Raw genomic sequence first — 23347 nt, 5'->3', positions numbered from 1 at the left:
ACAGGTGCATGTTCTGTTAGTTATAGAGTAAATTATTTTTCCACTGTACAGTTTTTCAGTCCTTGAGTCATATACAGAAATCTACAGCTGATTTTTTTTTCTAGGTTCTATTCCAGTCTGCTTTAAGACCATGTTACATCAACACAGCCCTGTCAAAAGAGACATCTGAAGGATAATTTAGTTTCCTTCACTCGTCTCCTTGGTTATGAGGAGAGAACTTAATCTGGACTTGGTTGAAGGCCTGTGCACACCTGGACAGATCTACCTTCAGCCAGAATCTTCATCTGAAAGAACCTTATCTCCAAGCATGACCGCAAACATCTCAAAACTACTGCCATTGGCCTGATTGGTCATTTTCTCACAGGCCACACTTACGTGACCCCAGCTTAATCATAAATTTCTCAGTACATGGAACTGGAGTCATGGAGCTGTGAATTCAGGGTCTGTAGCTTCTGTCATTACGTGCCGGATTTGGCTCCGCCAGGGCATGTGGAGAGGCCACTGCTGTGGCTACTGGAAGGGAAGGCCCTCTCGCTTTGGGCCCAGTTACAGGACATCTTGCCTGAGGAGTGAAGCCGATGCGCGTCCAGCATCTCTAGCAGCAGATCATACACTGGAACCTTGTTCTTGCACTTCATGCTGTACAAGTGCTCCATACCTTTGTTGCTTCAGGGGAGCAGAGAAATACAAACATGTCACTGGCAAAAATGTAAGATACTATGTGAATAAAAGAATATACACTTGTACAAAAGCTGGTCGTTTTCCAGAACCTTAGATCTCGGTCTTTATTGGTGGCAACACTACCACAAAATATTAAGTACCCTCTTTTTTTATCTTCTCATCTGAAATACAAATTGTTTATGAGTATATGAGTTGATCCTGCTGCACTGAAGTGATGGTATAAAATCCAATTTACACAACTCCCCCCTTACTTTGCTTCTGTAGTTTTGCACTGCAGCTAAGAGGGTAATATAGATAAGTAGTGAAAGCTTATATTGACCAATTAGCATTGTTCAAGACCTAAACCGCTACAAACTTAGAATTTTGAGTTATCAAGCCACCTCAAACAGACTTGCATCCCACAAAAGCATCCTACTTTGTCTAGTATGCTCAGCAAAGGTAGGAAAGTACCTACAACCCATTTGGTCAAATTGTTAAATGCAATTTTCTAAAGATTTCGGTTGTCTTTGACCAACCAATCATCTTTTAAAAAATATAAGTTATGTTTATTTCTTCTCTTATGCATGCAAAGTTGGTAAACCTGCTATATAACAGTGACACAACCCATGCCCTGTTATATGCAGTCATAACACATTATTTTTTCAATAAACAGTGTCACAGTATCATTACTGGTAATTGCCATGACATCACACGCTACGAATTTAAGCGTGCTATAGTAACGCATCAAGACATCGAACATGAAATCTGTCATAACAAGGACCATCAATGGTAACATGACCTTATTATTTACCTGTACATAATCAGCTACGACAACTCATGACAACATACGACTAACCTTGTGCTTGAATTTCAGATTATGTCCATGCCTCAAGCAGTGAAGCAAGGCCAGTGAAAACAAATGCTGAATGAACACCCATGTTGAAAAGAAATACTTCTAAAATGCAGGTCAGATACATTTAAAAATGTATGTTTTGCTTAATGTATGGAATACATAGTGTATACATACATTAATACATTAAAATGAAACAGTGTATTTAATATGTATCTCACTTATTAAAAATACATGCCCATGTATATCTATTCTGTATGGGCACGCCTCTGTGGTAATCACATAATAGATTTCTTTAGCTCCTGTCACCTTACTTGATGTCCCTATTGTATAATAACATGGAAGTGTGTACTCTCTCTTGCCTCACCTCATGTGTCTGATGTGAGAGAGCACCAGGAGGAGCTGGGCCTGCCGGCGGCACTGTAGCTGCATTGAGATGCCCGATTGGCTGATGTAGTGTATGAGCGCGTCAGTGATGTTGTCCAGTATGCACTGCACCATGAAGCCGTCCCTCAGGGGCTTGCTAGGCGTGGTGCAGCAAGAGAACGCACCTGATTACCCCCAGAGGAGGACATGAAGAGAGTGAGGAAAAGAGATCACTTGGGATAGATGAAGGCCAAGCTGCTTACTTGTTGATGGTGGTAGATATGATCTTATGTAGAGTGCTATACGCAGAACATGGGTGTGCTAATATTTTGGCCAGCAGACTCTAACTGACTCGAACTGAAAACAAGACAACACCTCTTTTAAGGCCAAGGTCAGTAGGTAATCCAGTAAACTAAACTCCCTCTGAACTCCACAGCAAGGAGTTAGACCACAATCTCACTCCATTGGCAGGTAATGTTCATGTGTGTTTTTCTGCAGTTCACTCCCTGTGCTGCTGAACTCACCAGAGTTGAGCAGTATGATGGCTTTGAGACACACAAACTCTTCTGACTTGAGTTTGAGGGCGCGGAAGTGGGACACAGTGGCCAGGAGCATGTCGAATATCTCTGCCATGCCCTCCACACAGTCCCCTTCATTCCTACAAGGCAAGAGACAAGAGCTTTAATGTAGCAGCCTGCAAAGTACAGCACCAATCTAAAGTTTATGGACACTTTCAAAAACTGCAAAACTGAAGAAAAAACACTGCCCCACACTGACAATAATGCCAAAGCCCAAGCATTTATTGCTTTGTTGTGATCTCAGCATTTCATTTTTCAGTTGTTTAAACCACCTTTGCAAAAGAAAAACTCATTGAAAACAGTCATTGTAAGAAGAAAAACTCTAAAAATCATTATTTAGACAAAAGTTCACATCATACCAAGGCAGAAACTTTACTGAGTATAAAGCTTAGTGTTGCAGATACATAAAGGGTGATTTAAAAAGATTCATCTGATTTCAAAGTGATTTGTTTTATTTTATTTTATTTTAGAACAATGCAGTAAATTGTAAATGCTTCAAATGAGCATAATGTTTGTCATTGTACAAGTGCTTAATGTGAACCTCCTCCAGCTGTCCGGACATCAACACGGTAGTCAAATTCATCCCATACTCGATTGAGCATGTCAGGTGTCACTGCACTCACAGCCCTTTCAATGTGATTTTGAAGATCAGTGTTGTAGAAGCAACAACTAACGTTCTGAGCCGTTCACTGAAAATCATGTTGCACAGTTACGACGGAGACAGATTCACTCTTACTGAAGTGGAGAAAAACACTTTCTGCACAGGGGTCTCCATCCCCTCGCAGACTGAAGGTAGCCATCTTCTGGTGACGGTCAGAAACTCCATGGCCCACTCTTTCAATTGGTATGTGATTGGTTCTTAGGTGACTCACGGCTGTAAAAATATGCCGCTTTGAAATCAGACGAAGCTTTTTGAATCACCCCGTCTTCCAAAATTACTAGCACACAGCTGCTTTATGCTTATAACAGGTATTTTCTCACTGAAAAATAAACTTATAACTTAAACTTATATAAAGAAAAAAAAAATTACTTATAAAGACGTGTCCCCAAACTTTTGATGGGCAGTTTATTCTATGTGCACAGCTTACTCTTATTTTGCTGTTTTGCTATTAAAGTAAAAAACAATGACAGGTGAACTGACATCACACCAATATGATTGGGAGAGACTATGAGTGTAATTAACCGATTATGCTTGTAAAATGCAAACCACATCATTTGTTTTTTTATTTGTACCACTTAAAGTTGCTAGCAGTAATCATGCTTTAGCCAAGTCATAGTAACATTGCCTGCTCAGGTGAGGCAACAGACTCTTCTGTTGGCTCATATCAGCGATTAGATGAGAAATTAAAGTTGTATTGTGTTACCTAAACTACGAACTGTTACGACAGAAATCAACATACATTTGTCTGCATTTTGTTTCATTAACTGTGTTGAGTAGCTTCCTTTGGTAGAGACAGAATATATTATTATTGGGTATATTTATGCTTATCAGATGTAAGAGACAAAAAAAGACTCCCAGAGAGAAAAATGCTTATATGAATGGTTAAAGAAATTATATAAAATGAATGTCAATGTAAAAACATCAATGAAACCATCACCTGATTGATTAAATTCAAACAGAGTAACTGGAGTCAAATCAGTTATTGGAATAGCAGTTTATGGAAGCACAGAGTGATGGGCAAGAAATGAATCAAAGGAAAAACAGACATGGATGGGGGAAAAAGGAGCAATGATTTGGTAATAAACCTGACTATTGGTGTAATATTCATATTCAGCAGTTAGTTTATTCACTATGAGATGTAGGCCACTGTTCTGCAAAATGGGCCTAAGCGCAAAATTGTTGATCCTAGTTATGGCCCAAACTTGTTGATATAGTATATACACTGTATGGCCAAAAGTATGTGGACACCCCTCTTAATTATTACATTCAGGTGTTTCAGCCAGTTACTTAATAATAAGCCTTAGAATGTAATAAGTCTGGGATTTTAAATAGTAAATATGATATACAGTACTGTGCAAAAGTCTTAGGCAGCCATGAAAATTATTTAAAAGTACTTTCGTGTTTTCAAAACAAGCCTCTCAGTTAGGTACATACAGGTATTGGACAATACATTTAACAGACTGGAGCAAATGAAGTACTCAGTTTAATACTGATTATACTGCATGAAGTTCAATAAAACAAACAAGCATGTCCACAATGAGGGCAGACCCTCCCACCACTGAAAATATCGTTAAAGTCAAAATCAAGAGCACTCCATGTAAGCATATACTAGCTTGTGGTGAGCACATTCTTATAAAATACTGTAATTGTGCCAGTTCACCTGTAATTTTTGAATAAGCTGAACATAAGGCAGATTTTCAGGCACCCAATATTTTTGCTGTATCGAAAAATTTATTAAATTAAATTAAAATAACCCCATAGTGTATCAAATTGAAATCAATACACGCCAAAAACTGACTAAATAAATAATTATGAAATGCAAATTACATGTACAGCAGAGCAACAATAGTGGCAGTCTGGGTCTTGACACTGAAATTGACCAGCAGTAACATTCTTGGAATGACCACTGTTTGCATCTGTCCCTCTATATCCATTCAGCAAGTGAGTGGTGCTGCAAGAGGGAAAAGCTCTGTCATACTGGCTGTTATCAGATTTGCAGCCTAAAATTGGTTCCATCTCTTCTCTCTCTCCCTGTCTTTGCACTTCTTGTGGAAAAGAGGTGGGCTGAGTGCCACTGAGTACACTATTTACTTACAGCCGGAAAGTACACGCTGTACCTGTAAAGGGCAATCTCCCCCACTCCCACTTTCTCCCCCTCCTTTTTCCCTCACCCTCTCTTCAGCTCCTCTTTAATCTTTTCAGTCTTTAATGCCTCTCTCTCTCTCTCTCTCTCTCTCTCTCTCTCTCCTGCTCTCACTCTCTGCATGATTGTTAAAAAGCACTATGCCATCTCTTAGAGCTCCACAGTACCTGTGTGTTTTTGATTAAATTCTCGCCTCCTCAGGCAGTGATGACGCTGGCCCTCCTCTGCCTCTGCTCCAGGCCCTGTTCCCAAGCACATCTGCTTTAATTAGATATACCCGTGACATGGCCTTTTGGAGAGGAGCAGTGGGTTCCATGTAAATAGCATTCTTGGGCTTTTTAGCAACCTCATTTTTTTGCTAATAATCATTCTGTCCTATTTTGCGATTTCCCTCAGGATACACCACACACTGCAGGTCTTATGCAGCATCTCTAAATAAGCAGGAAATGGGAAAAAAACCCAGAGCACAGTGACATTTGCTGGCTTTCTGGCCAACAGATGTAGTGTTTAAAACTTTGGGATCACTTGTCAGTAAGAATGCTTGAATCCTGCTACGTAGCATCGAACATATGCTGTCGAACATGACATTCATCATAACGCTTGACGGCAACAAGTCTAAAAAAGTGGTCAATGAGTGCTACAAAACAGTACGTTTTAGGAGTATAAGCTATTTTCATGTTTTAAATGTATATAAAGGTCTTTTTTAATATATTTCTCCAATACTTCAAGCACTTTGGGAACAGCAAGATGTTAATAACAAATACAGCAATAAAATATTGTGATATTTATTATTTTGTAGATGATCTTTTAGAATCATCTGCAAATCTGTTCATCACTCCACACACACATAATTTCTTCAAGTTTAAAGTTTGCTATTAATTATTTGAAACCTGTGATGATGTGTAGGATATTTTTTCACGTATTTTGGCAACCAAACTGGTTTCACCTTACTCAAAACATTGATTCCAAACTTGAATGTTGACTCCACACATCTGAATGGTAGTATATGACGGCACTGTGCAGAGAGGCACTAAATAATAAAGTTAATAATTAAAGTGAGTTCTCTTTGCCTTTTACTACAGCCTTTTATATTTCTCTATATCAGAAAACTGTGTACACTCTCCAAACAGAGGTAGTGTCCTTAACTGGACAATTATGTTCAACACACATTGTGTTACTTATAACTCAACCAGTGTTACATATGTGTACACAGGTTAATGCATTCAATGTTACTGACACATATTTAAAACAATGACAAAATGTGTTGGATAACACAAACGTTCCTTTTTTGAGTAAAAAAGTGTAACCAGCAGATGAAGATATAACCTCTAATATGACTATAACTAAACTATGGGAGCTTCTGGTGTTTGTTTATGAATCAACCCTTAAAAATGACTAATCATGATTTACCAGATGAATTTCAGATATACACCTGAATTACATGAAGACATTTGGAAAAGGTCTGAGAGCTGTAAATATAATTAAACTGCTGAAGGCTCCAATGATGTTGTACCTGTCGAGGATCAGGTCCTGCGCAAAGATGAGCTTGCCTGGTGAGTGGATGGACCTCCAGATGAGCCCGATCATCAGAATCTCCAGCCAGGAGCTTTCCAGCAGCTGCACCTGGTCATGCAGAGAGAGCTCTTGGAAGCCTGCAGAAGTTAGAGAAGTTAATGGGGAAAAATCAGTGAACAGCTTAAATGTCAAAAGTGTCACTAACAGTTCTGAATAGTATTTCAGGATAATATGTCAGTGTCACTCACAGGCTCCATTATTAGATAGATATAAAGATAGCGCTCATTTTGAAGAGAGGTCTTTTTTTATTTTTCCACACTTTAGGAAATAGAGCAAAATTAATCCAATATTTCTGCCCTGACCTCAAAATGATGCATGTATCCACCTGGTATACTGCACATGATATGTAAATGCCCCAGCAACGCTACTGTGCCTGAGATACTAACACCACATATGCTTACTGGCCTTTACCATGATGGTGTTACTGGTGTGTTTAGAATGGTCTACCATCCAAACAATATCTCGTCATTGGTCAGTGGTAGTAATATGGTGGTTCCTTTCTGTGGTGGGTGGGAAGGGGGTGATGAGTTGTACAGCAACAGACAGACTAAAATCTGTAATTCTAAACCTACAAAAATGGCAAATTATTGAAGGTAGAATGTAAGAGTACCTAATATCAGTTTTTCCAGAGTCTCTTAAATGATTGTTTCTTGTTGCTTGTTGCATTTAGCCTGAAATCAGAATTGACCTTTTTTTTAAAAACCTTCATGCCCTGCTCATATTGAGCACATCTGAAAGGCAAAATTCATCCTTTGATTTTTGATTGCATCACTGTGCACCAGAAAACAGAAAAAAATAATATTAATCTTTAATATCAAGTTTCACGTGCCCTTACCCATCATTAAGAAAATGAGAAAACGCTCAGCTACTATCTGTGGGAAAATGTGTGCCAGCACCTGATTTCTTCTATCTTTGCATATTTGTCACAATTGTTTCAGAACTTAAAAGAAAATGTAATATGAGTGCAAACACAAAACAGTTTTAGATGATCATTTCATTTATTGTAAAGGAAAAATGTTATCTAACACTACCTGGCCCTGTGTGAAAAAGTAATTGCCCCTTAATCAATCAACCAGTTAAACAAATTTAATTTATAACAATAAATTAGACAAACCCAGGCTTGATAACTGCCATCCCTGTTGAATCTAAACATCACTTAAAAATAGAACTTTTTGGGAGATAGGTGTCCCATTATGTCTGGCATGATACCCAAGATCACACATTGTGGTGGTACTGTGATGATGTTAGCATGTTTAGCTAAATCAGGATTTGGGCGATTTGCCACAACTGATGTATTGATTAATTCAGCTTTCAAGCAGAAAATATGGAAGAGAATGTCTGGTCATCATTCTGTGATGTAAAGCTCAAGAGCATTTGTGTTATGCAGCAATACATCGATCTGAAGCACAAGAGAAAGTCCCCCTCTGAATGGCTCAAAAGAAATAGAATTAAGGGTTTGGAGTGGCCTAGTTATGCCCTGACTTGAACCTCATTGAGACGCTGTGGCAGGATGTTAATTGGGTGGTTCATGCTTGAAAGTCACATTTGGTGTAATAAAATTAGCTCTAAAAAAAAGTGATGAGAAAGACTGATCTCGAGTTACAGAAAGCATCTGGCTGCAATTAAAGGTGGTACAACCAGTTACACTGATAGACCAGATATACACTATATGAACAAAAGCATTGGGACACCTGCAAATTCATAGTTGAGTTGGACCCCCCCCTTGCAGCTATAACAGTTTCCACTCTTCTGGGAAGCTTTCTACAAGATTTTGGGGTGTGGCTGTGGGAATTTCTGCCCATTCATTCAGAAGAGCACTTGTGAGGTCAGACATTGATGTTACATGAGAGGTCCTGGCTCACAATCATTATTCTAGTTTATCCCAATAGTGTTTGATGGGTTTGAGGTCAGGGCTCTGTGTGGGACAGTCAAGCTCTTCCACACCAAACCTACTCAGCCACGGCTTTATGGACCTTGCTCTGTGCACTGGGGCTCAGTCATGCTGGAATAGAAAAGAGTCTTCCCACAAAGCTGGAAGTATACAATTGTCCAAAATGTCTTACCCCATAGCATTATCTCTCCTCCACCAAACTTTACAGTTGGCACAATGCAGTCAGGCAGGTAACATTCTCCTGGCATTCACACCAAACCCATATTCACCCATCAGACTATGTAATTTGTCACGTCACAGAATGTTTCCACAGCTCCAGAGTCCAGTGGTGGTGTGTTTTACACCACCCCATCTGATGCTCTGCATTGTGCTTGGTGATGTAAGGCTTGCATGTGGCTACTCAGCCATGAAAACCCATGCCATGAAGCTCCCGGTGCACAGTTTTTGTGCTGATGTTAATGCCAGAGGAGTTTTGGAACTCTGCAGTTATTGAGTCAGCAAAGCACTGGCATGTTTTATGCACCGCAGCACTTGGTGACCATGAACTGTAACTTTACGAGGTCCATCACTTCGTGTCTGAGTTACTGTGGTTTATAAACACTTCCACTTTTCAATAATACCACTCGCAGTTGATCGTGAAATATCTAAAAGGGAAGCGAACTGACATGTTGGTGGCATCCTATTAAAGTATGATGCTCAAATTCAGTGAGCTCTTTAGAACAACCCATTCTTTCACAAATGTTTGTAAAGGCAGGCTGCATGGTTATTTGCTTGATTTTATACACCTGTGTCAATGAGACTGAATGAAACACTTGAATTCAATGATTAAGAGGTGTGTTCCAATACTTTTGCCATATAGTGTTGCAAAACTTTTTCTATTTCAATAACATTACAGTTCTCTTGGAAATGCAACACAGTATAGAAGATGCATTATGCTTTCAGTGCTGTAAGACAGCAGAATTCAGTAAAAAAACAGTCCTGAGGTGCCGTATTCAGCACAGTATCTGGTCCAGTTAACTCTGTGTAATAGCTATACTAAGGGGAGCTCCTTATTTCTGCAATTCAACTGTTCATGTTAATATACAATCAAGTCACGTTTTCTTCTAGTTTATCTGTGAAAATAGGAATAGCCATTAACTCCTCTAAGGGGGGCTGTAAAGGCTCAGTTGGAGGTCAAGTGAAATGAGCCCTAGTACTGGTGTCAGTAATCACACCCATTTTCTTTATTCCTGTGTTTGTGACCTTGCCATCTGAAGCTTTGCCACCTGTGCTGCCATGGTTACATAAACACGCAAGGCTGTCGTCAAGGATACTCGGGGCATCACCGCAGTCTGAGCAATTGGAAACACACACATTTATACACTTTGACACGGTAAAGTATTACTTAACCCCTTATACTCTGAAGGCCCACACTTCAGTCCTCACTCCCATAACTGCACAACCTACATGTTAGTTTCACAGTATTTTTCCAATGATTTAGTTACTTTTGACCACAGTCCAATTTGTTGAAAAGCAGTCTGCCCATGTTGTTATATCTGATAAAATCATGTTCTTTTCCCTGTATTACTCTATATCAATCCATGGTTAGCAAGCTGTTAACCATAATTTAAAAGGCCCATGGAAAATCAGAAAAGCATAAAATGTACTTGTTTATGTAAATGTGAACAGTTTAGAACAAACAGTTTACACCCAATCCATATTTAGACATGAACTTTTTTTTTAATGTTATTTGTTGGGTTGTGTAGCATTTTGTAGTACAGCATTGGATCCCTCAGCCTCATCTGACTGCCTGAGTTCATGACTTCTTTCATTTTTACATAATTCAAGGTTTTTTCACTACAGCACTCAGTGTTCAGGTTTTTTCACTACAGCACTCAGTGTTCAGGTTTTTTCACTACAGCACTCAGTGTTCATTGCAAAAGTCTGTCAAACAACCCCTGAGACCCCCCCCCTAAAAGGTGATGAAAAAATGCACTAATGAAGAAGCTAGTAAAGAAAGAAGTGACATTTGGCTTCTTTGCAGTTTCATTAGCTATAAACTACCAAGAAAAAAACAACACATTTCAAATCACCCACTTATAAAATATCTGCCCCAAATGACTTTATTTATTTTTTATTTTTAATTCCTCCTACCTTCAAAACACGTCATCAGTGGATGGTTTTCCTAGAATTTAACCCAGAAAACCTCAGTCTCTGGAGTATTGCAGCAGCAATGTAGAAGGTAAGAAAGCATGTATCAGTGGTTGCATTTTATATTTTGGCTGGAGTGCCCTTGAAACTACAAAAACATTTTGTAGCATTTTAAATGAATAGTTATTTTGATTTAATGAAAACATATTTATGCATATCTGCCAAATCTAATTCAGTTCAGCACCACCCATTCACAACTGAAGTTATAAGGAGTGTCTTAGCCTGGATTGTTTATTTTTATTTATTTATTTATTTATTTTTATTGAGGGAATAAGTCAAGACATCAGGAAAACAAAGAAACAGGACAAATCCAATGAAGGAAAAGAAAAGGCCTGAACAGTATCTGGTATTCGGTCACAGGTATAAAAACACAAATAAATGAATGAATTAAAGGACCAATTTGGATTATAATGTTTTCATTTTTCCTAACTCTTCCCCTTCTTTTCCCTTTTTCTCTTCCCCCCTCCCACACACCCTTCCACTCCCTCTCTACCCTCCCTCCATTACGCTTTCCCTTTCACCTTACCCTTACCCCTAGTGGCACCCACCTAATAACCCCAATCGCCAAAGTAAATTTTACATAACTAAACAAACAGCCCAATTAACCCAATAAATGAATATGAGAATATATGATTAAAGAGGGAAAAAAATCTAAATAAAAATACATAAATAAATAAATATATACCAAAAGATTACATAATAAAAAATACATCAATAATTGTTGTTCACACAGTTGGTGTGAACACTAGCCATGGGGGAAGAAAACAACAATCTAATCCAAGAAATTAATGTCTTTCCAAAGCTGAATCTACGCAAAACTTCAAATCGGTAACCCCACTCAACCCGATCAAATGCTTTCTCTGCATCTAAGGAAATGATCACTTCTGGAAAAGAGGAGGAATGTTACGTAAAAATCGTATTCAAAAGGGTGCGGACATTAAAAAAGAGGTGGCGACCTTTAATAAAGCCATTCTGGTCATAAGAAATTATTTCAGGAAGAACCTTCTCCAAACGTAAAGCCAATAATTTCGCCAGGTTTTCAAGTCCACATTTAGGAGTGACAAAGGTCTATGTGAAGCACAGGAGGTGGGATCCTTATCCTTCTTCAGAAGGAGAGATATGGATGCTTCCATAAAAGTAGGAGGGAGAGATCCAGATAGTAAGGATTCATTGTACACATCGAGAAGAAGAGGAGATAACCTATCACTGAATCTTTTAAAAAATTTGACGGGAAAGCCGTCAGGACCAGGTGCTTTATTAGTTTGCATAGAATTGATTGAGAGAGAAATCTCTTCCAGGTCTAAGTGCGAATCAAGAATGTGTATAGCTGTAGTATTCACAGAGGCAAACTCCAGACTGTCAAAGAATGAAAGCAACTCTGTATCATCGGAGAGGGATTCAGATTGGTAGAGAGTAGAATACAAGGAATAAGGCAGCATTTATAGATGGTGAATCAGAGCATAATGCACCAAGTGAATCTTTAATTTGGGAAATTGATCGAGATGAAGTTTGTCTTTTAAGCTGGTGGGCCAAAAGTCTCGAGGGTTTTTCCCCATGTTTATAATAACTACTACGTGTACGCAACTGCAGTTGCTCAGCGTCAGTTGTTGTGGTGAGATCAAATTCAGTTTGTAACTCAAGGCGCCGTTTCAATAACGCAGGTGTTGGATTTGTTGAATTGAGTTTATCAACCTCAGTTATTTCTGTCATCAAATTTTGCAATTTAAGTTTATGTGATCTGTTCAGATATGCAGTGTATGATATGATTTGTCCACGTAGGTAGGCTTTAAGAGATTCCCATAAAACAAGAAGTAACGGAGTCATTCTTGTTAATAGCAATAAACTCGTCAATTGAAAACGAGATATAATTATTAAAAGCATCGTCAGACAGCAACAGTGACTTAGCCTCCAAAGAGTTGGGAAACGATCATAATTTGAGAATGTTATGTTTACAGCCTGGATTGTTTATTGAATGTGGCAGAATATAAGGCAGAGCAGAGCCCGTTCAAACGTAACTGCAGTCGGAACAAAAATCTCCATTTTTGTCATTTTCCAGCTTCTGACACAATTTGAAAATGCCTGTTACCCTTTACATTATGCATTTCTTCATCACCTTTGGGGGGTCTCAGGGGTTGTTTGAAAGATTTGTGCAACGAACACTGAGTGCTGTAGTGAAAAAAAGTGTCGTGTTCCTCACCAGGCACTTTCTTGGCCCAGGCTATCATGTGGACAAGCTCCTTGTCAGCCATGCTGGTCAGCAGGGTCATCATGGTGACGTCAGTGTAGGGCCGGCTGTGTTTCTGGCGGGAGCAGAGTGTGGGTGGCTCTGCCCCCAGCAGCAGCAGCAGTACCTGCTCTGGGCTTGTACAGACTGCACTGCGACTCCTCTTGCTGTCCTGCAGAGTGGCTGTCCTCAGCTCAGAGCGGACAGGTAACTCACTGTAGCCCCGCTCACGCTCCTCCAGCCCATTCCGCCTTCTACCACGCCTCATAGTGCGACCCCCACGCTCCTTACGAAGGCCTGAGGAGGAATTAATGGATCAGATTAATCAGTCCCCTTTTTGGGTCTAGCTTATGATGCTGCATGATGAATACACGCTCACTCTTCATTTTACTAGAAACCTTTATTAGACTTTATTAGAAACCTCCCTTGTGTTTCCATATTACACCAACCTGGCACTTACGCTCACTGGCCACTTTATTAAAAACACTTACCTTGCTCTTTCACTCAATGGCTACTTTATTAGAAACACCTACCTTGTAATTCCACTCACTTTATTACCTCCCTAGTACTTCTGCTCATAACAACTTGCACACAATAGATTTGAACGTTTCATAGCATGTCAACTTACACAAAGTAGACTGAAATTTCATAAACAAAACATCAAAAGGCATTTTTGAATGTGTTATTCAATACATTACATGTATACAGTAAATATATCTATTATAGAAGTTAGCTCTGACAACACAATCTGATCATTTAAAATGTTCTACACTTTTTTTTCCCCAAATTAACTACCATTCCATACTTGTATTTGATAACCTCTGTAACATAGTATTTGAAATGTAGCCTGTTTGCTCAGATTCTGAAGAAGAGTGACAGCAGGACTACATCATATTCTGAGCCTGTCGTTATTCCAGCAAATACTGACCAATGCACCTGATAGTGTGACAGTTACATGGCTCTACCTGTAGACTGTACAAAGATACTACTTATTTGACACTTACATTTTTAACTATTCTCTGGTTTTATATGTACTGTTTATTTTGTATGATTGTTTTTGTCCAGCAGCTTTTTGAGAGGTGCCAAGAATTCTGAAGTTGACCATCCATCCATCCAGTTTTGTGATAGATTTATACATTGAATGCCCTGAAAGTACAATCCATGTCTTATAAAAATAAAATGTGTTTGTGTAGATTGTGTCTTTCTTATACACACCTCCTTTCATCATGCCCACTTCATAGCATTTGCGTAAACGGCATGCTTGGCAGCTCTTCCTGCGGTTCCTGTCAATAGTGCACTGGTTGGTTGCTGGACACACATAGTCATTGTGACCTGGACAGATACCAGACCAACAGTGTAAATGCAAACTGTTCACACTGATCTCAGACCAGCACCACAGAGCACTGAGGGTAAGAATACAGCTCATTAGTGACCCTGACACAGATTCACCTCCTTACTGCACTTACTGCTCTCTCTCTTCACTGTACTCCAGCAGAGATTAGCAAGGTTGAGCGTGTACTGTAGGTCAAGAGTGTAAAGTTATTTATTTAAACCATGAGCCATGCTATAAAGAGACAGTACATATGTTCCAGGATATGGGCAATTCATTTCCTTTGCTTACATCATTGCACTTCTAAGCTAGCAGTTACATTACGCACTCACAACTCAAAGAAACCAATAACACAGAATTTACTTAAGTAAAAGTAAAAAAGTATTTAAGTAAAAAAGTTAAAATAAGTGAACAATCTTAAATGTGGTGTTTTTCTGCAAATTTAGAGCACAATTTCTATGTATATACAATGGGGGGGGGGGGTATAAAATGTGGTAGACTTTTTAAAGCCATATGCATTACACATACGCAAATAAAAATATAATAATATGATTAGTTTGAGCCCTGTCATGGACTGGTGACATGCCCAGGGTGTATCTTGCTTTTTGCCCAATGACCACTGGGATAGGCTCCAGCACACCCCACAATCCAGAAGGATAAGCAGTTTAGAACATGTACGTATGTATGTATGTATGTATGATGTCGTGTTTGGATTAACCAATGATAACCAATGACTGCTGTTAGAAGCTTATCAGAGTAACAGTGAGAACCTATCATAAGATCTATGAAGGCCAGCGTTAGAAGCACATTAGAGTGAAAATAATAATTAAAACCATGAAAACCAATGGCTACTCCAACATGTTAGTGTGAATACGGGAAAAACATAAGCAGATGAAACAAGATCTAAGACTGAATTGTTCTAGTCAAACATATAAGTATCTATATAATATAAGAATTTTCTGTAAAAGAAATCTTTTTGCCCTTTCATGACCATCAACACCACTACTTTGTTGCTTTCCTCCAGTTCTTCTGACTGGCCTAATCAGGGTCTGGCTTCCATCAGTATCCCGCAGCTTTTACTAAGGTCTATTACAGAGTTCCCTATTGTACCAGCTGAGAAAGACGAAGAGCAGCAGATGGATGAGAAAAGCTGGAAGCATCACTGTCAAGGATGGTTCAGCAACATCTATCATTTCTCTCCCCATCAGTCTGAAGCACCCCTCCTCTCTACACCCCCATAATAACTGTGGTTGGGGGTTTCATTGTGAAAAATAGGCACAATCACCCTAGTTTTTTGATACTGACAAACGTTTAGATTTAAAGGAGATTGTAACATGAATAAAATATAAAATTGAAGATTATATTATTGTCCTTTGATCAATCATCAAAGAAATGTAGCATTCGAGCATCCTGTGTATTAAATGCATTAATATGTGAATGGTACCAAATGAGGCATCGGCCTTTGCTTTCTGTAATGAGTCTAATGGGCTTTTAGAAGACAATATTGCTATTTTCTTTAAAAGAATTTCAGTTCAGCTAAACATAGCTATGGTTTTCTGTCTTGTAATGGAGGGACAGCTGAAAAGCTTTGCTCACAGAGTTACAAAGTGCACAGACCAACAGGCCGACCCCTGATGAGTTTAAGTGCATTCAGCAAAAAATGGGATTGGGAGTCGTAATGGCAGCTATTGGGTCAGTCGGCACTGAATGCACTTGCATGTAATGAACATGGACAAAATCCTCCTATATTTCAGTGAAATACCTAAAAGTACTGCACAGCGAGATGTGGTCAATGAGGTTTAAATGACTGTTCTATTTCTATAATTTATTTTATTTATGTGTAAATATGTAGATATTTAAATCAGACAAATTCAGCACATTATCTTTAGGGCCATTGAACAAAGCTCTAATCTCCAAGTTGAAAAAAAAAGGTGTCCCCATTAGTTACTACATACACTCAACGGCCACTTTATTAGGTACAAATGTTCAATTGCTTGTTAACACAAATAGCTAATCAGCAAATCACATGGCCACAAATCAGTGCATTTAGGCATGTAGAGGTGGTCAAGACAACTTGCTGAAGTGCAAACCGAGTATCAGAATGGGGAAGAAAGGTGATTTAAGTGACTTTGAACGTGGTGTGGTTGTTGGTGCCAGACGGGCTGGTCTGAGTATTTCAGAAATTGCTGATCTACTGGGATTTTCACACACAACCATTCTAGGGTTTACAGAGAATGGTCAGAAAAAGATCAAATATCCAGTGAGCAGCAGTTGTGTAGACGAAAATGCCTTGTTGATGTGAGAGGTCAGAGGAGAACGGGCAGACTGGTTCGAGATCATAGAAAGGCAACAGGAACTCAAATAACCAACCAAAATCTCTGAGGAATGTTTCTAACACCTTGCTGAAAGTATGGCATGAAGAATTAAGGCAGTTCTGAAGGCAAAAGGGGGTCCAACCTTTTACTAGCAATAAAGTGGCCAGTGAGTGTATGTAACAAATATGTTTGTGCATGTTTTGTTTCCTTAAATAAAACACAGACTGTTTACAAGAGTTAAATGTCTCTGTTTAATCTAAAATGGACACAAAATCATGTGGATTGCTGTTAGCTTAGTGCTAATGTAATACTTGAATCCTATAGCAGAAATGAGAAATTATAGCACTATTGCACAGGTGTTTTCTTCCTTGTTTTTGAGTGACTCTCATAGTCTTAGCTTTAATAGTCATGGTTCACCACTGGACAATGACACCATGAACCTTCACATAAACCAGAAGACTGTGAAAATTCTCAACACATACACTCACTACCCCAATATAGTCACTAAATGTTTACAGGCTCATTAGGCATTCCTTGTTCATCCCATTTACTCTGGTCTACCAGTGTTAGGTGTCCATCTTTGGCCATCTGTGCGGTGGGGAGGTGCTTCTTAAGAGCTTTCATACAAGGGTACCATTCTGTGGGTACAGAGGGGAGTCAGAAACACCCACGGAAAGTATGAGACAGTAGACATGCATGCCAACGTTTCAGAAGCACTTTGGATGAATTCACAAGGGGGCACTTTTTGCTTTTCCACCCAAATCAGAGATGTAAGGGGTGTGGATGCCCAGAATGACATTTTTTTTTGAGTGCTGACTCTTACAGGGTGTTGTTAACAGAAGAGTTGATGAAACAGTGGTAAACATGCCCCTGTCCCAACTTTTTTGGAACATGTTGTTGGGATCAAATTCAAAAGGGGCAGATATTTGTAAAAAATTAAATAAATTCTCAGTTTCAACATTTGATATGTTGTCTTTGTGGTATTTTCCTTTAAAATATGGTTTACATGATTTGCACATCATTGCATTCTATTTTATTTACATTCTGCTCAGTGTCACCAACTTTTTTGGAAATGGGGTTGTAGAAGACAGAAACCTCCAACAGAAACTCTAACACAGCTGGAACCCATCCCTCCGAAGGTAAGGTGGTGAAGCATGCGTGCATTGGCTTCTACTAGAAAAGGCTTTAAGTTCTGGGTTTTTCTGCTCTTTGATGAAGCAGATAGATTAGAGGGACCCCCCACTCCAACTTTTGAAGAACTGGCTCACCTTGTATACTCCTCTTGAAGAAGGCCTTGCAGCCCTCACAGGACCACACTCCGTAGTGATATCCTGAAGCATAGTCACTGCACACAGCACAGTAGCGTGTCTCCTTCGCCATCTCAAATGCCCCAGAGGTCCCTGCTGCAGTGTACATGTCCTGCCTGTTGGTGGCACCAGAAAGCTCGTCTCGCACCCCTGCCTGCTGATTGACTAACACACCGGACCTGCAGCCAGAAAGATACCAGAAATGTAAACAAAGTAAATCTGAGTGGTTCGATATGAAATTGTTCACTGTAGAAACTTTTTTTGACTTACATTCCTTTACAGTGGTGATGACAGGAACCATGGGTTGCTATGTCTACAGCACAAGCATAATCATTCTATTTACTAAGCAAAACCGCCAGTGAACCTACACGTATCTTCTGTGCTTTATATGTAATTTTGATGGAGTTTAAACAGTGGTGCACTGGAGTTTTCTTTTAGGTCTGTTTTGGCTTGCAATGCCCTGCATGCACTTCTCTATGAATGAATCTTAAAAATACATTTTAGAGAGAAACTTTCTCAAAACTATCAAAAATAATGTCTCAGACATGAAGCAGCGTATTAGAAACAAGTCTAAGTAAAAGTTGTCGGTGAGATATATTTAAGAGGCTTTAAACTCTTCAGACATCTGTAAGTTTCTTTAGAACAAACATTTCACATCAAACAAGTCTGAATAATGTTCTTATAGCTTAACAAGTTAATTACAGAAAATATTTTAAAAAATTGGCGGGATTCCCCATCCCCAAAGATGAATGTATACGGAATTGCAGTAGATAAAGTAAGCAGATTTTTCTGATTTTTCTGTAAAGCTGCTTTGTGACGCCTTTTGTAAATAGTGCTATATAAATAAACTTTGACTTTACTTGACAACATATTACCTACACAACTCCTTGAAAATTTGGAATTATTTGACAGTCATTTTTACTATAAGTAAATATTATGGAAACAAACGTTATTTAAAAACGTTTTATTTAATATTTATCACTTTTAAAATGTAGGAATTGGGAGCAAATCAGCCTGAATTAAAATTAGAGAGAAATTAATAATATTTATTTGTAACGGGTTGTAACTGCAGTAAAATGAATTAAAATTAAGATTTCAGATGCTCAACAGTTCGGGGTCTCCTTGTATTTTTTATTTCATAATACATCAAATATCAGCAATATCAAATATCAAGGCCAAGAGAAAGCAGTAGTGTTTCTGCATCCTGTTTATATATGGGTTGTTCTTTGTATGGCAGAGCCCATGCAGTGATTTCCACTACAGAATTGTGTTTTAATGAAGTGCTGCCTGAAGGCCCAAAAAAGACAGAGATTTCTCCAGATTCTCTGAATATTTTAATTTATATGAAGAAATCATCAAGGCCTTTGCTATTTTAGGGTAAGAAACATTATTTGTGAATTGTTGCACTGTGAAATCTCTGAAAGCCTCTGCAGGATCCATTTTATACCTAATCCTGTAGCTGACCTGTTGCCAATTAACCTAAATACTTGTGAAATATTCCACCAGGTGTTTTTTAAACATTATTTAAATAGGCATGTATTTTTCATTAAACAACAATTTTTTTCAGTTTCATGGTTTGATATGTTGCCTTTGTACTATTTGTAATTGAATTTGGGGTTTAAATGATTTGCACATTATCAATTGCATTCTGTTTTTACTTACATTTTGCAAACCGTCCCAACTTTCTTGGAAACAGGGCTGTAACTTCATTTTGAATGTTATACATCTTTCTCGGTTATTATAGAATCATCTACAGCTCTGTCTGTCATTCCTAAATTCCATAGTTTCTTACTAATTATTTTAGAAATGGCCAGCTGCACTGTACTAGCATCATATTACTTCATGTAAATGCAACAAAGTTGGTTTGACATTATTGAAAACATTGATTACAAACTTTTGTTTATAAAGGACAACATACAACAAAAACAGACAGTAAAGCCTGAGCACATCATGTCTTTGTACGTGACATCAAACAGGGTCACACCAGATGTAGCCCTGTTCACCTTTGACCTCTTGTTCTAGTGTTCGTAAATATTTGTTTTAAACTTAATTCTGTTGTCCATCACATCATTGCAAAACATTTGAGACAGACTGGACCACCATCCGGCATCAAACACAGACATGATCAGTTCTCAGCTTTATAGCTCACAGCTTTATTTACTCAAGACTCATTCATTCAGCCTCATGTTTAAGATAAACATTCAAACTGGTTCACTCTTTAACTCTACATGATGCTCTATATGTCCAAAGTTTGTTGACACCTTCTGAAATCGAAGGAGTTTGTCCCCTTTTGCTGCAGTAACAACAGAGGATGATGGCACTCAACCACAAGTCTGGATGCCTTTGCACATATATTCTATGTCATGTAGTATACAATAAGAAGGCAACAGTTAAAAACTAAAATGTTAAAATAAATGTGTCAAAAATCCCAAAAAACTCCAAGAGTAAGGCAGTAGGCTTGTGCGTCACAAAGTCATACAGATATAAAATTGCTTAGCATGTGCTACTCAGTGTAGTAACTGCTTATCAAAGACTATCGACTCTCTTTCTCTTTCTTTCTCCTTCAAACAGGACGTGATAATGCTGCACCCTCATGCTATTTGCACATATTGTTCTTTCTCAAGGTTTAAAAACAGAATCCGCTCTTAAGGACCATATACTGCTCTTCCCCTAACTCCCTGAAAGCTACCCTTTCATTCATTTTATACACATAACCAACATGAAAGCTGTATTTGGTCTATTTTAGATAGCAAACACAAAAAAGTATAATTCTAAGGGATAATGCCATTAGAATAAAAAGATTTCATTTAACAGAAATATTTACAGCAAATAATGCATTGCAGCAAATACTTATATTATATCAGATGGAATATAACAAAGCCTAATAAGGAGGACACATTTCTCTGAGTCAGTGTGCCAAAGTTTGTGCTTGCAATGAAACTTAGCTCATTCAGGCGCAATGCTTCAGTGTGCTGGAACTGAGGCCTGAAGAAGTTTCGCTTTTCACAGGTCATTGACATCAGCACATTTTCTACTGGAGCAAAGATATAGTCGCCTGTTCTGTTGTTTGTTGTATTAGTTATTGCAAGACTGGCTAAATAAACAAAGAGTATGTTAGCAGTTTCCCATTGGTCCAGATATTACCAGCTCAGAAAAATCACATCATGCTTATCACAATGTCCTATTTCCAAACCACCCCCCAGGGAGACTCTTTTGACCTGCCCAGTCAGGAATGGTTCATTTCAGCTCCTGTTCCTCCCTGACTCCACCCCTCCATCATTGCACATACCTGAAGGTAGTTTATAGACTTATTAAGGCACATACATACACCTCTGAGTTTGGCTTTATAGTTTGTAGTCTTTGTTGGGCAAACTTTTTTTCAGTTTTCCTGTATTGGTAATTTTTGCTGTATTATCCTGTCCTTGGCCTTAGCTTGTTTACTCATTTTTGCCTATTCATTTGCCTTTTGCATACCTGTTTACTTCTTTTCTTGACCCCGATTGTCTTGGTGACAAATGATTGTTTGCACATGCAGCCTGCCGGCAAGCCCCTTTTATTGCAGCACTACTTGTAGATCAATACAGATAGACCTGCTATGATGTCCTTCTCTAGGCAAGTCTCTTCCATTCAGCTCTAGTTCAAATGACTTGCATTCAATTTGACACTTTGGAGTCATAAATTGAGTCATAGAGTTGTCAGTTTTTTTCATTGCTATTTTTCTTTATTTTTAACATATATGTATGTTATTATAGAATGAATTAAATATATATAATACCTACTAAACTACATTTCCATTTAATATATTTACAGGTTTGATTCTGCACTAGTTTTATTTTCATTTTGATGCTAAACCTCAAAAAGGACAAATACAGAGCCAAAGTGTAAATGACAGTTTTTCCTTTCTGCCAAACACAACTACAATAATTTCCCACTAAATTCAAAGCAGAGGAAAATATCTTACCTCCTACTTATGAACTTAAAAGGGGAAGTCCACCCATTTTTCAAAGATTCTGCATAATTAAAAGACATAAACAAAAACACTCAAAGTAGTTTGGTGCAAAATCCTTAATTCTAGAGGAACTTCATAAGTCAGAATTGTTCACAATGGCAGTGATGTGGAACCAGATGTCTGGAAAGTTTATGGCCTCTAAAAGCTATGTCACAGAAAGTTATTACATTAAATGGTTATGAATACTCAGCCTAATGTGTGAAACATTGTTTTACAGTAGCTTTGAGAGTTTTGGTCTAAAATGTATTTTAGTCAATTGAGGATACATTAATGGTCTTCTAAGGCAAAATAGCCACATTTTTTTTCAGATTTACCACTATTTTACCATCATCAACATTACATATAAAAACCTCAGAAGACTTGTGTACATTGGTGGTTTTGGATATTAAATAAAATGACTATCTTTGTGTTGTAGACATCAGGACCCCTGGTTGCTATAATCACCACTGTAAATAAATCAATCAGTACGTTTCTCTACAAGTGAACCATTTTACATCAAACCACTCGGAATGACATTGTTTACATTTCATCGACTGAATTATGCAGACATTTAAAAAAAAACTGGTGAAATTCCCCTTTAAATGCAGGATGGCTTTAAAGTTTTGAATTAGCATTTTAACTGAATTTGCACTTTAACAGAATTTTGCCACTTGTTTCAAAGAGCTACAACCGAGAACTTATTAGTGTAACTGATAGTATGATAAATGGCAATTTAAGCTTCCTCAGACTTAGTGATCTAACAAAATGACAAACATGACACAAACCCATTCTAACCTGTAAAAAGAGCTGGCTGAAGACTCCAGGTAATAGGGCACCTGTTGCTGACCCCCAGGATGGTTCAGATAGGGGGACATCTGAGGGCTGGAGGACATAAACACCAGAGGACTTACTGACCCGCTGGCCAGGGGCTGCAGAGTTCCCTCAGCCGGGGGCAGCTGGGAGTCTGATGGCAGCTGGGAGTCCGAGGGCGGTGGGTAGAAGCCCAGGGTGGCCGGTTCGGTACTGGAGGCTGGGGTGTGATAGTTGTAAGCTCCATCCAGGAAGTGGACAGTGGAGGAAATGCCCCCCTCCTCTGGGTGCATGGGTGAGAGCTTAGGGGGAAACTCCAGCTCGCTGGCTTCGCTTAGGTCGCTCCTGTGCCGCTGAGTGCTGCCACTAGCGGCCTCGGCATGTGCCTGCCTGCCAGACATCACCGTGGAAACACACACACAGGCAACATGACTTAAAGCACCAGCTGCTCACACTCTG

At 38.7% G+C, this 23347-nt stretch overlaps 1 protein-coding gene across 2 annotated transcripts; it reads right to left on the bottom strand.

Annotated features, from left to right (window-relative positions):
- Nucleotides 1-62: 62 nt before the first annotated feature.
- Nucleotides 63-23347, bottom strand: esr1 (estrogen receptor 1). Of its 2 annotated transcripts, none has more exons than XM_017692559.2 (8): nt 22874-23347; nt 18052-18269; nt 14354-14470; nt 13112-13435; nt 6772-6910; nt 2401-2534; nt 1878-2061; nt 63-666 (listed from the first exon to the last, which is right to left on the bottom strand). In XM_017692559.2, exons 1-8 carry the CDS (start codon nt 23287-23289, stop codon nt 459-461), a joined length of 1740 nt encoding a protein of 579 aa, XP_017548048.1. In that variant the 5' UTR covers nt 23290-23347; the 3' UTR covers nt 63-458. The 2 variants fall into 2 exon arrangements, with proteins under 2 accessions (XP_017548048.1, XP_037393335.1); XM_037537438.1 differs by having other exon boundaries at nt 22994-23347.

The sequence above is a fragment of the Pygocentrus nattereri genome, chromosome 4 (genome assembly GCF_015220715.1).
Source record: "Pygocentrus nattereri isolate fPygNat1 chromosome 4, fPygNat1.pri, whole genome shotgun sequence".
Classification (NCBI taxonomy): Eukaryota; Metazoa; Chordata; class Actinopteri; order Characiformes; family Serrasalmidae; genus Pygocentrus; species Pygocentrus nattereri.
Note: the sequence above shows the minus strand (reverse complement) of the source record. Positions and strands in the feature narration are given on the sequence as shown.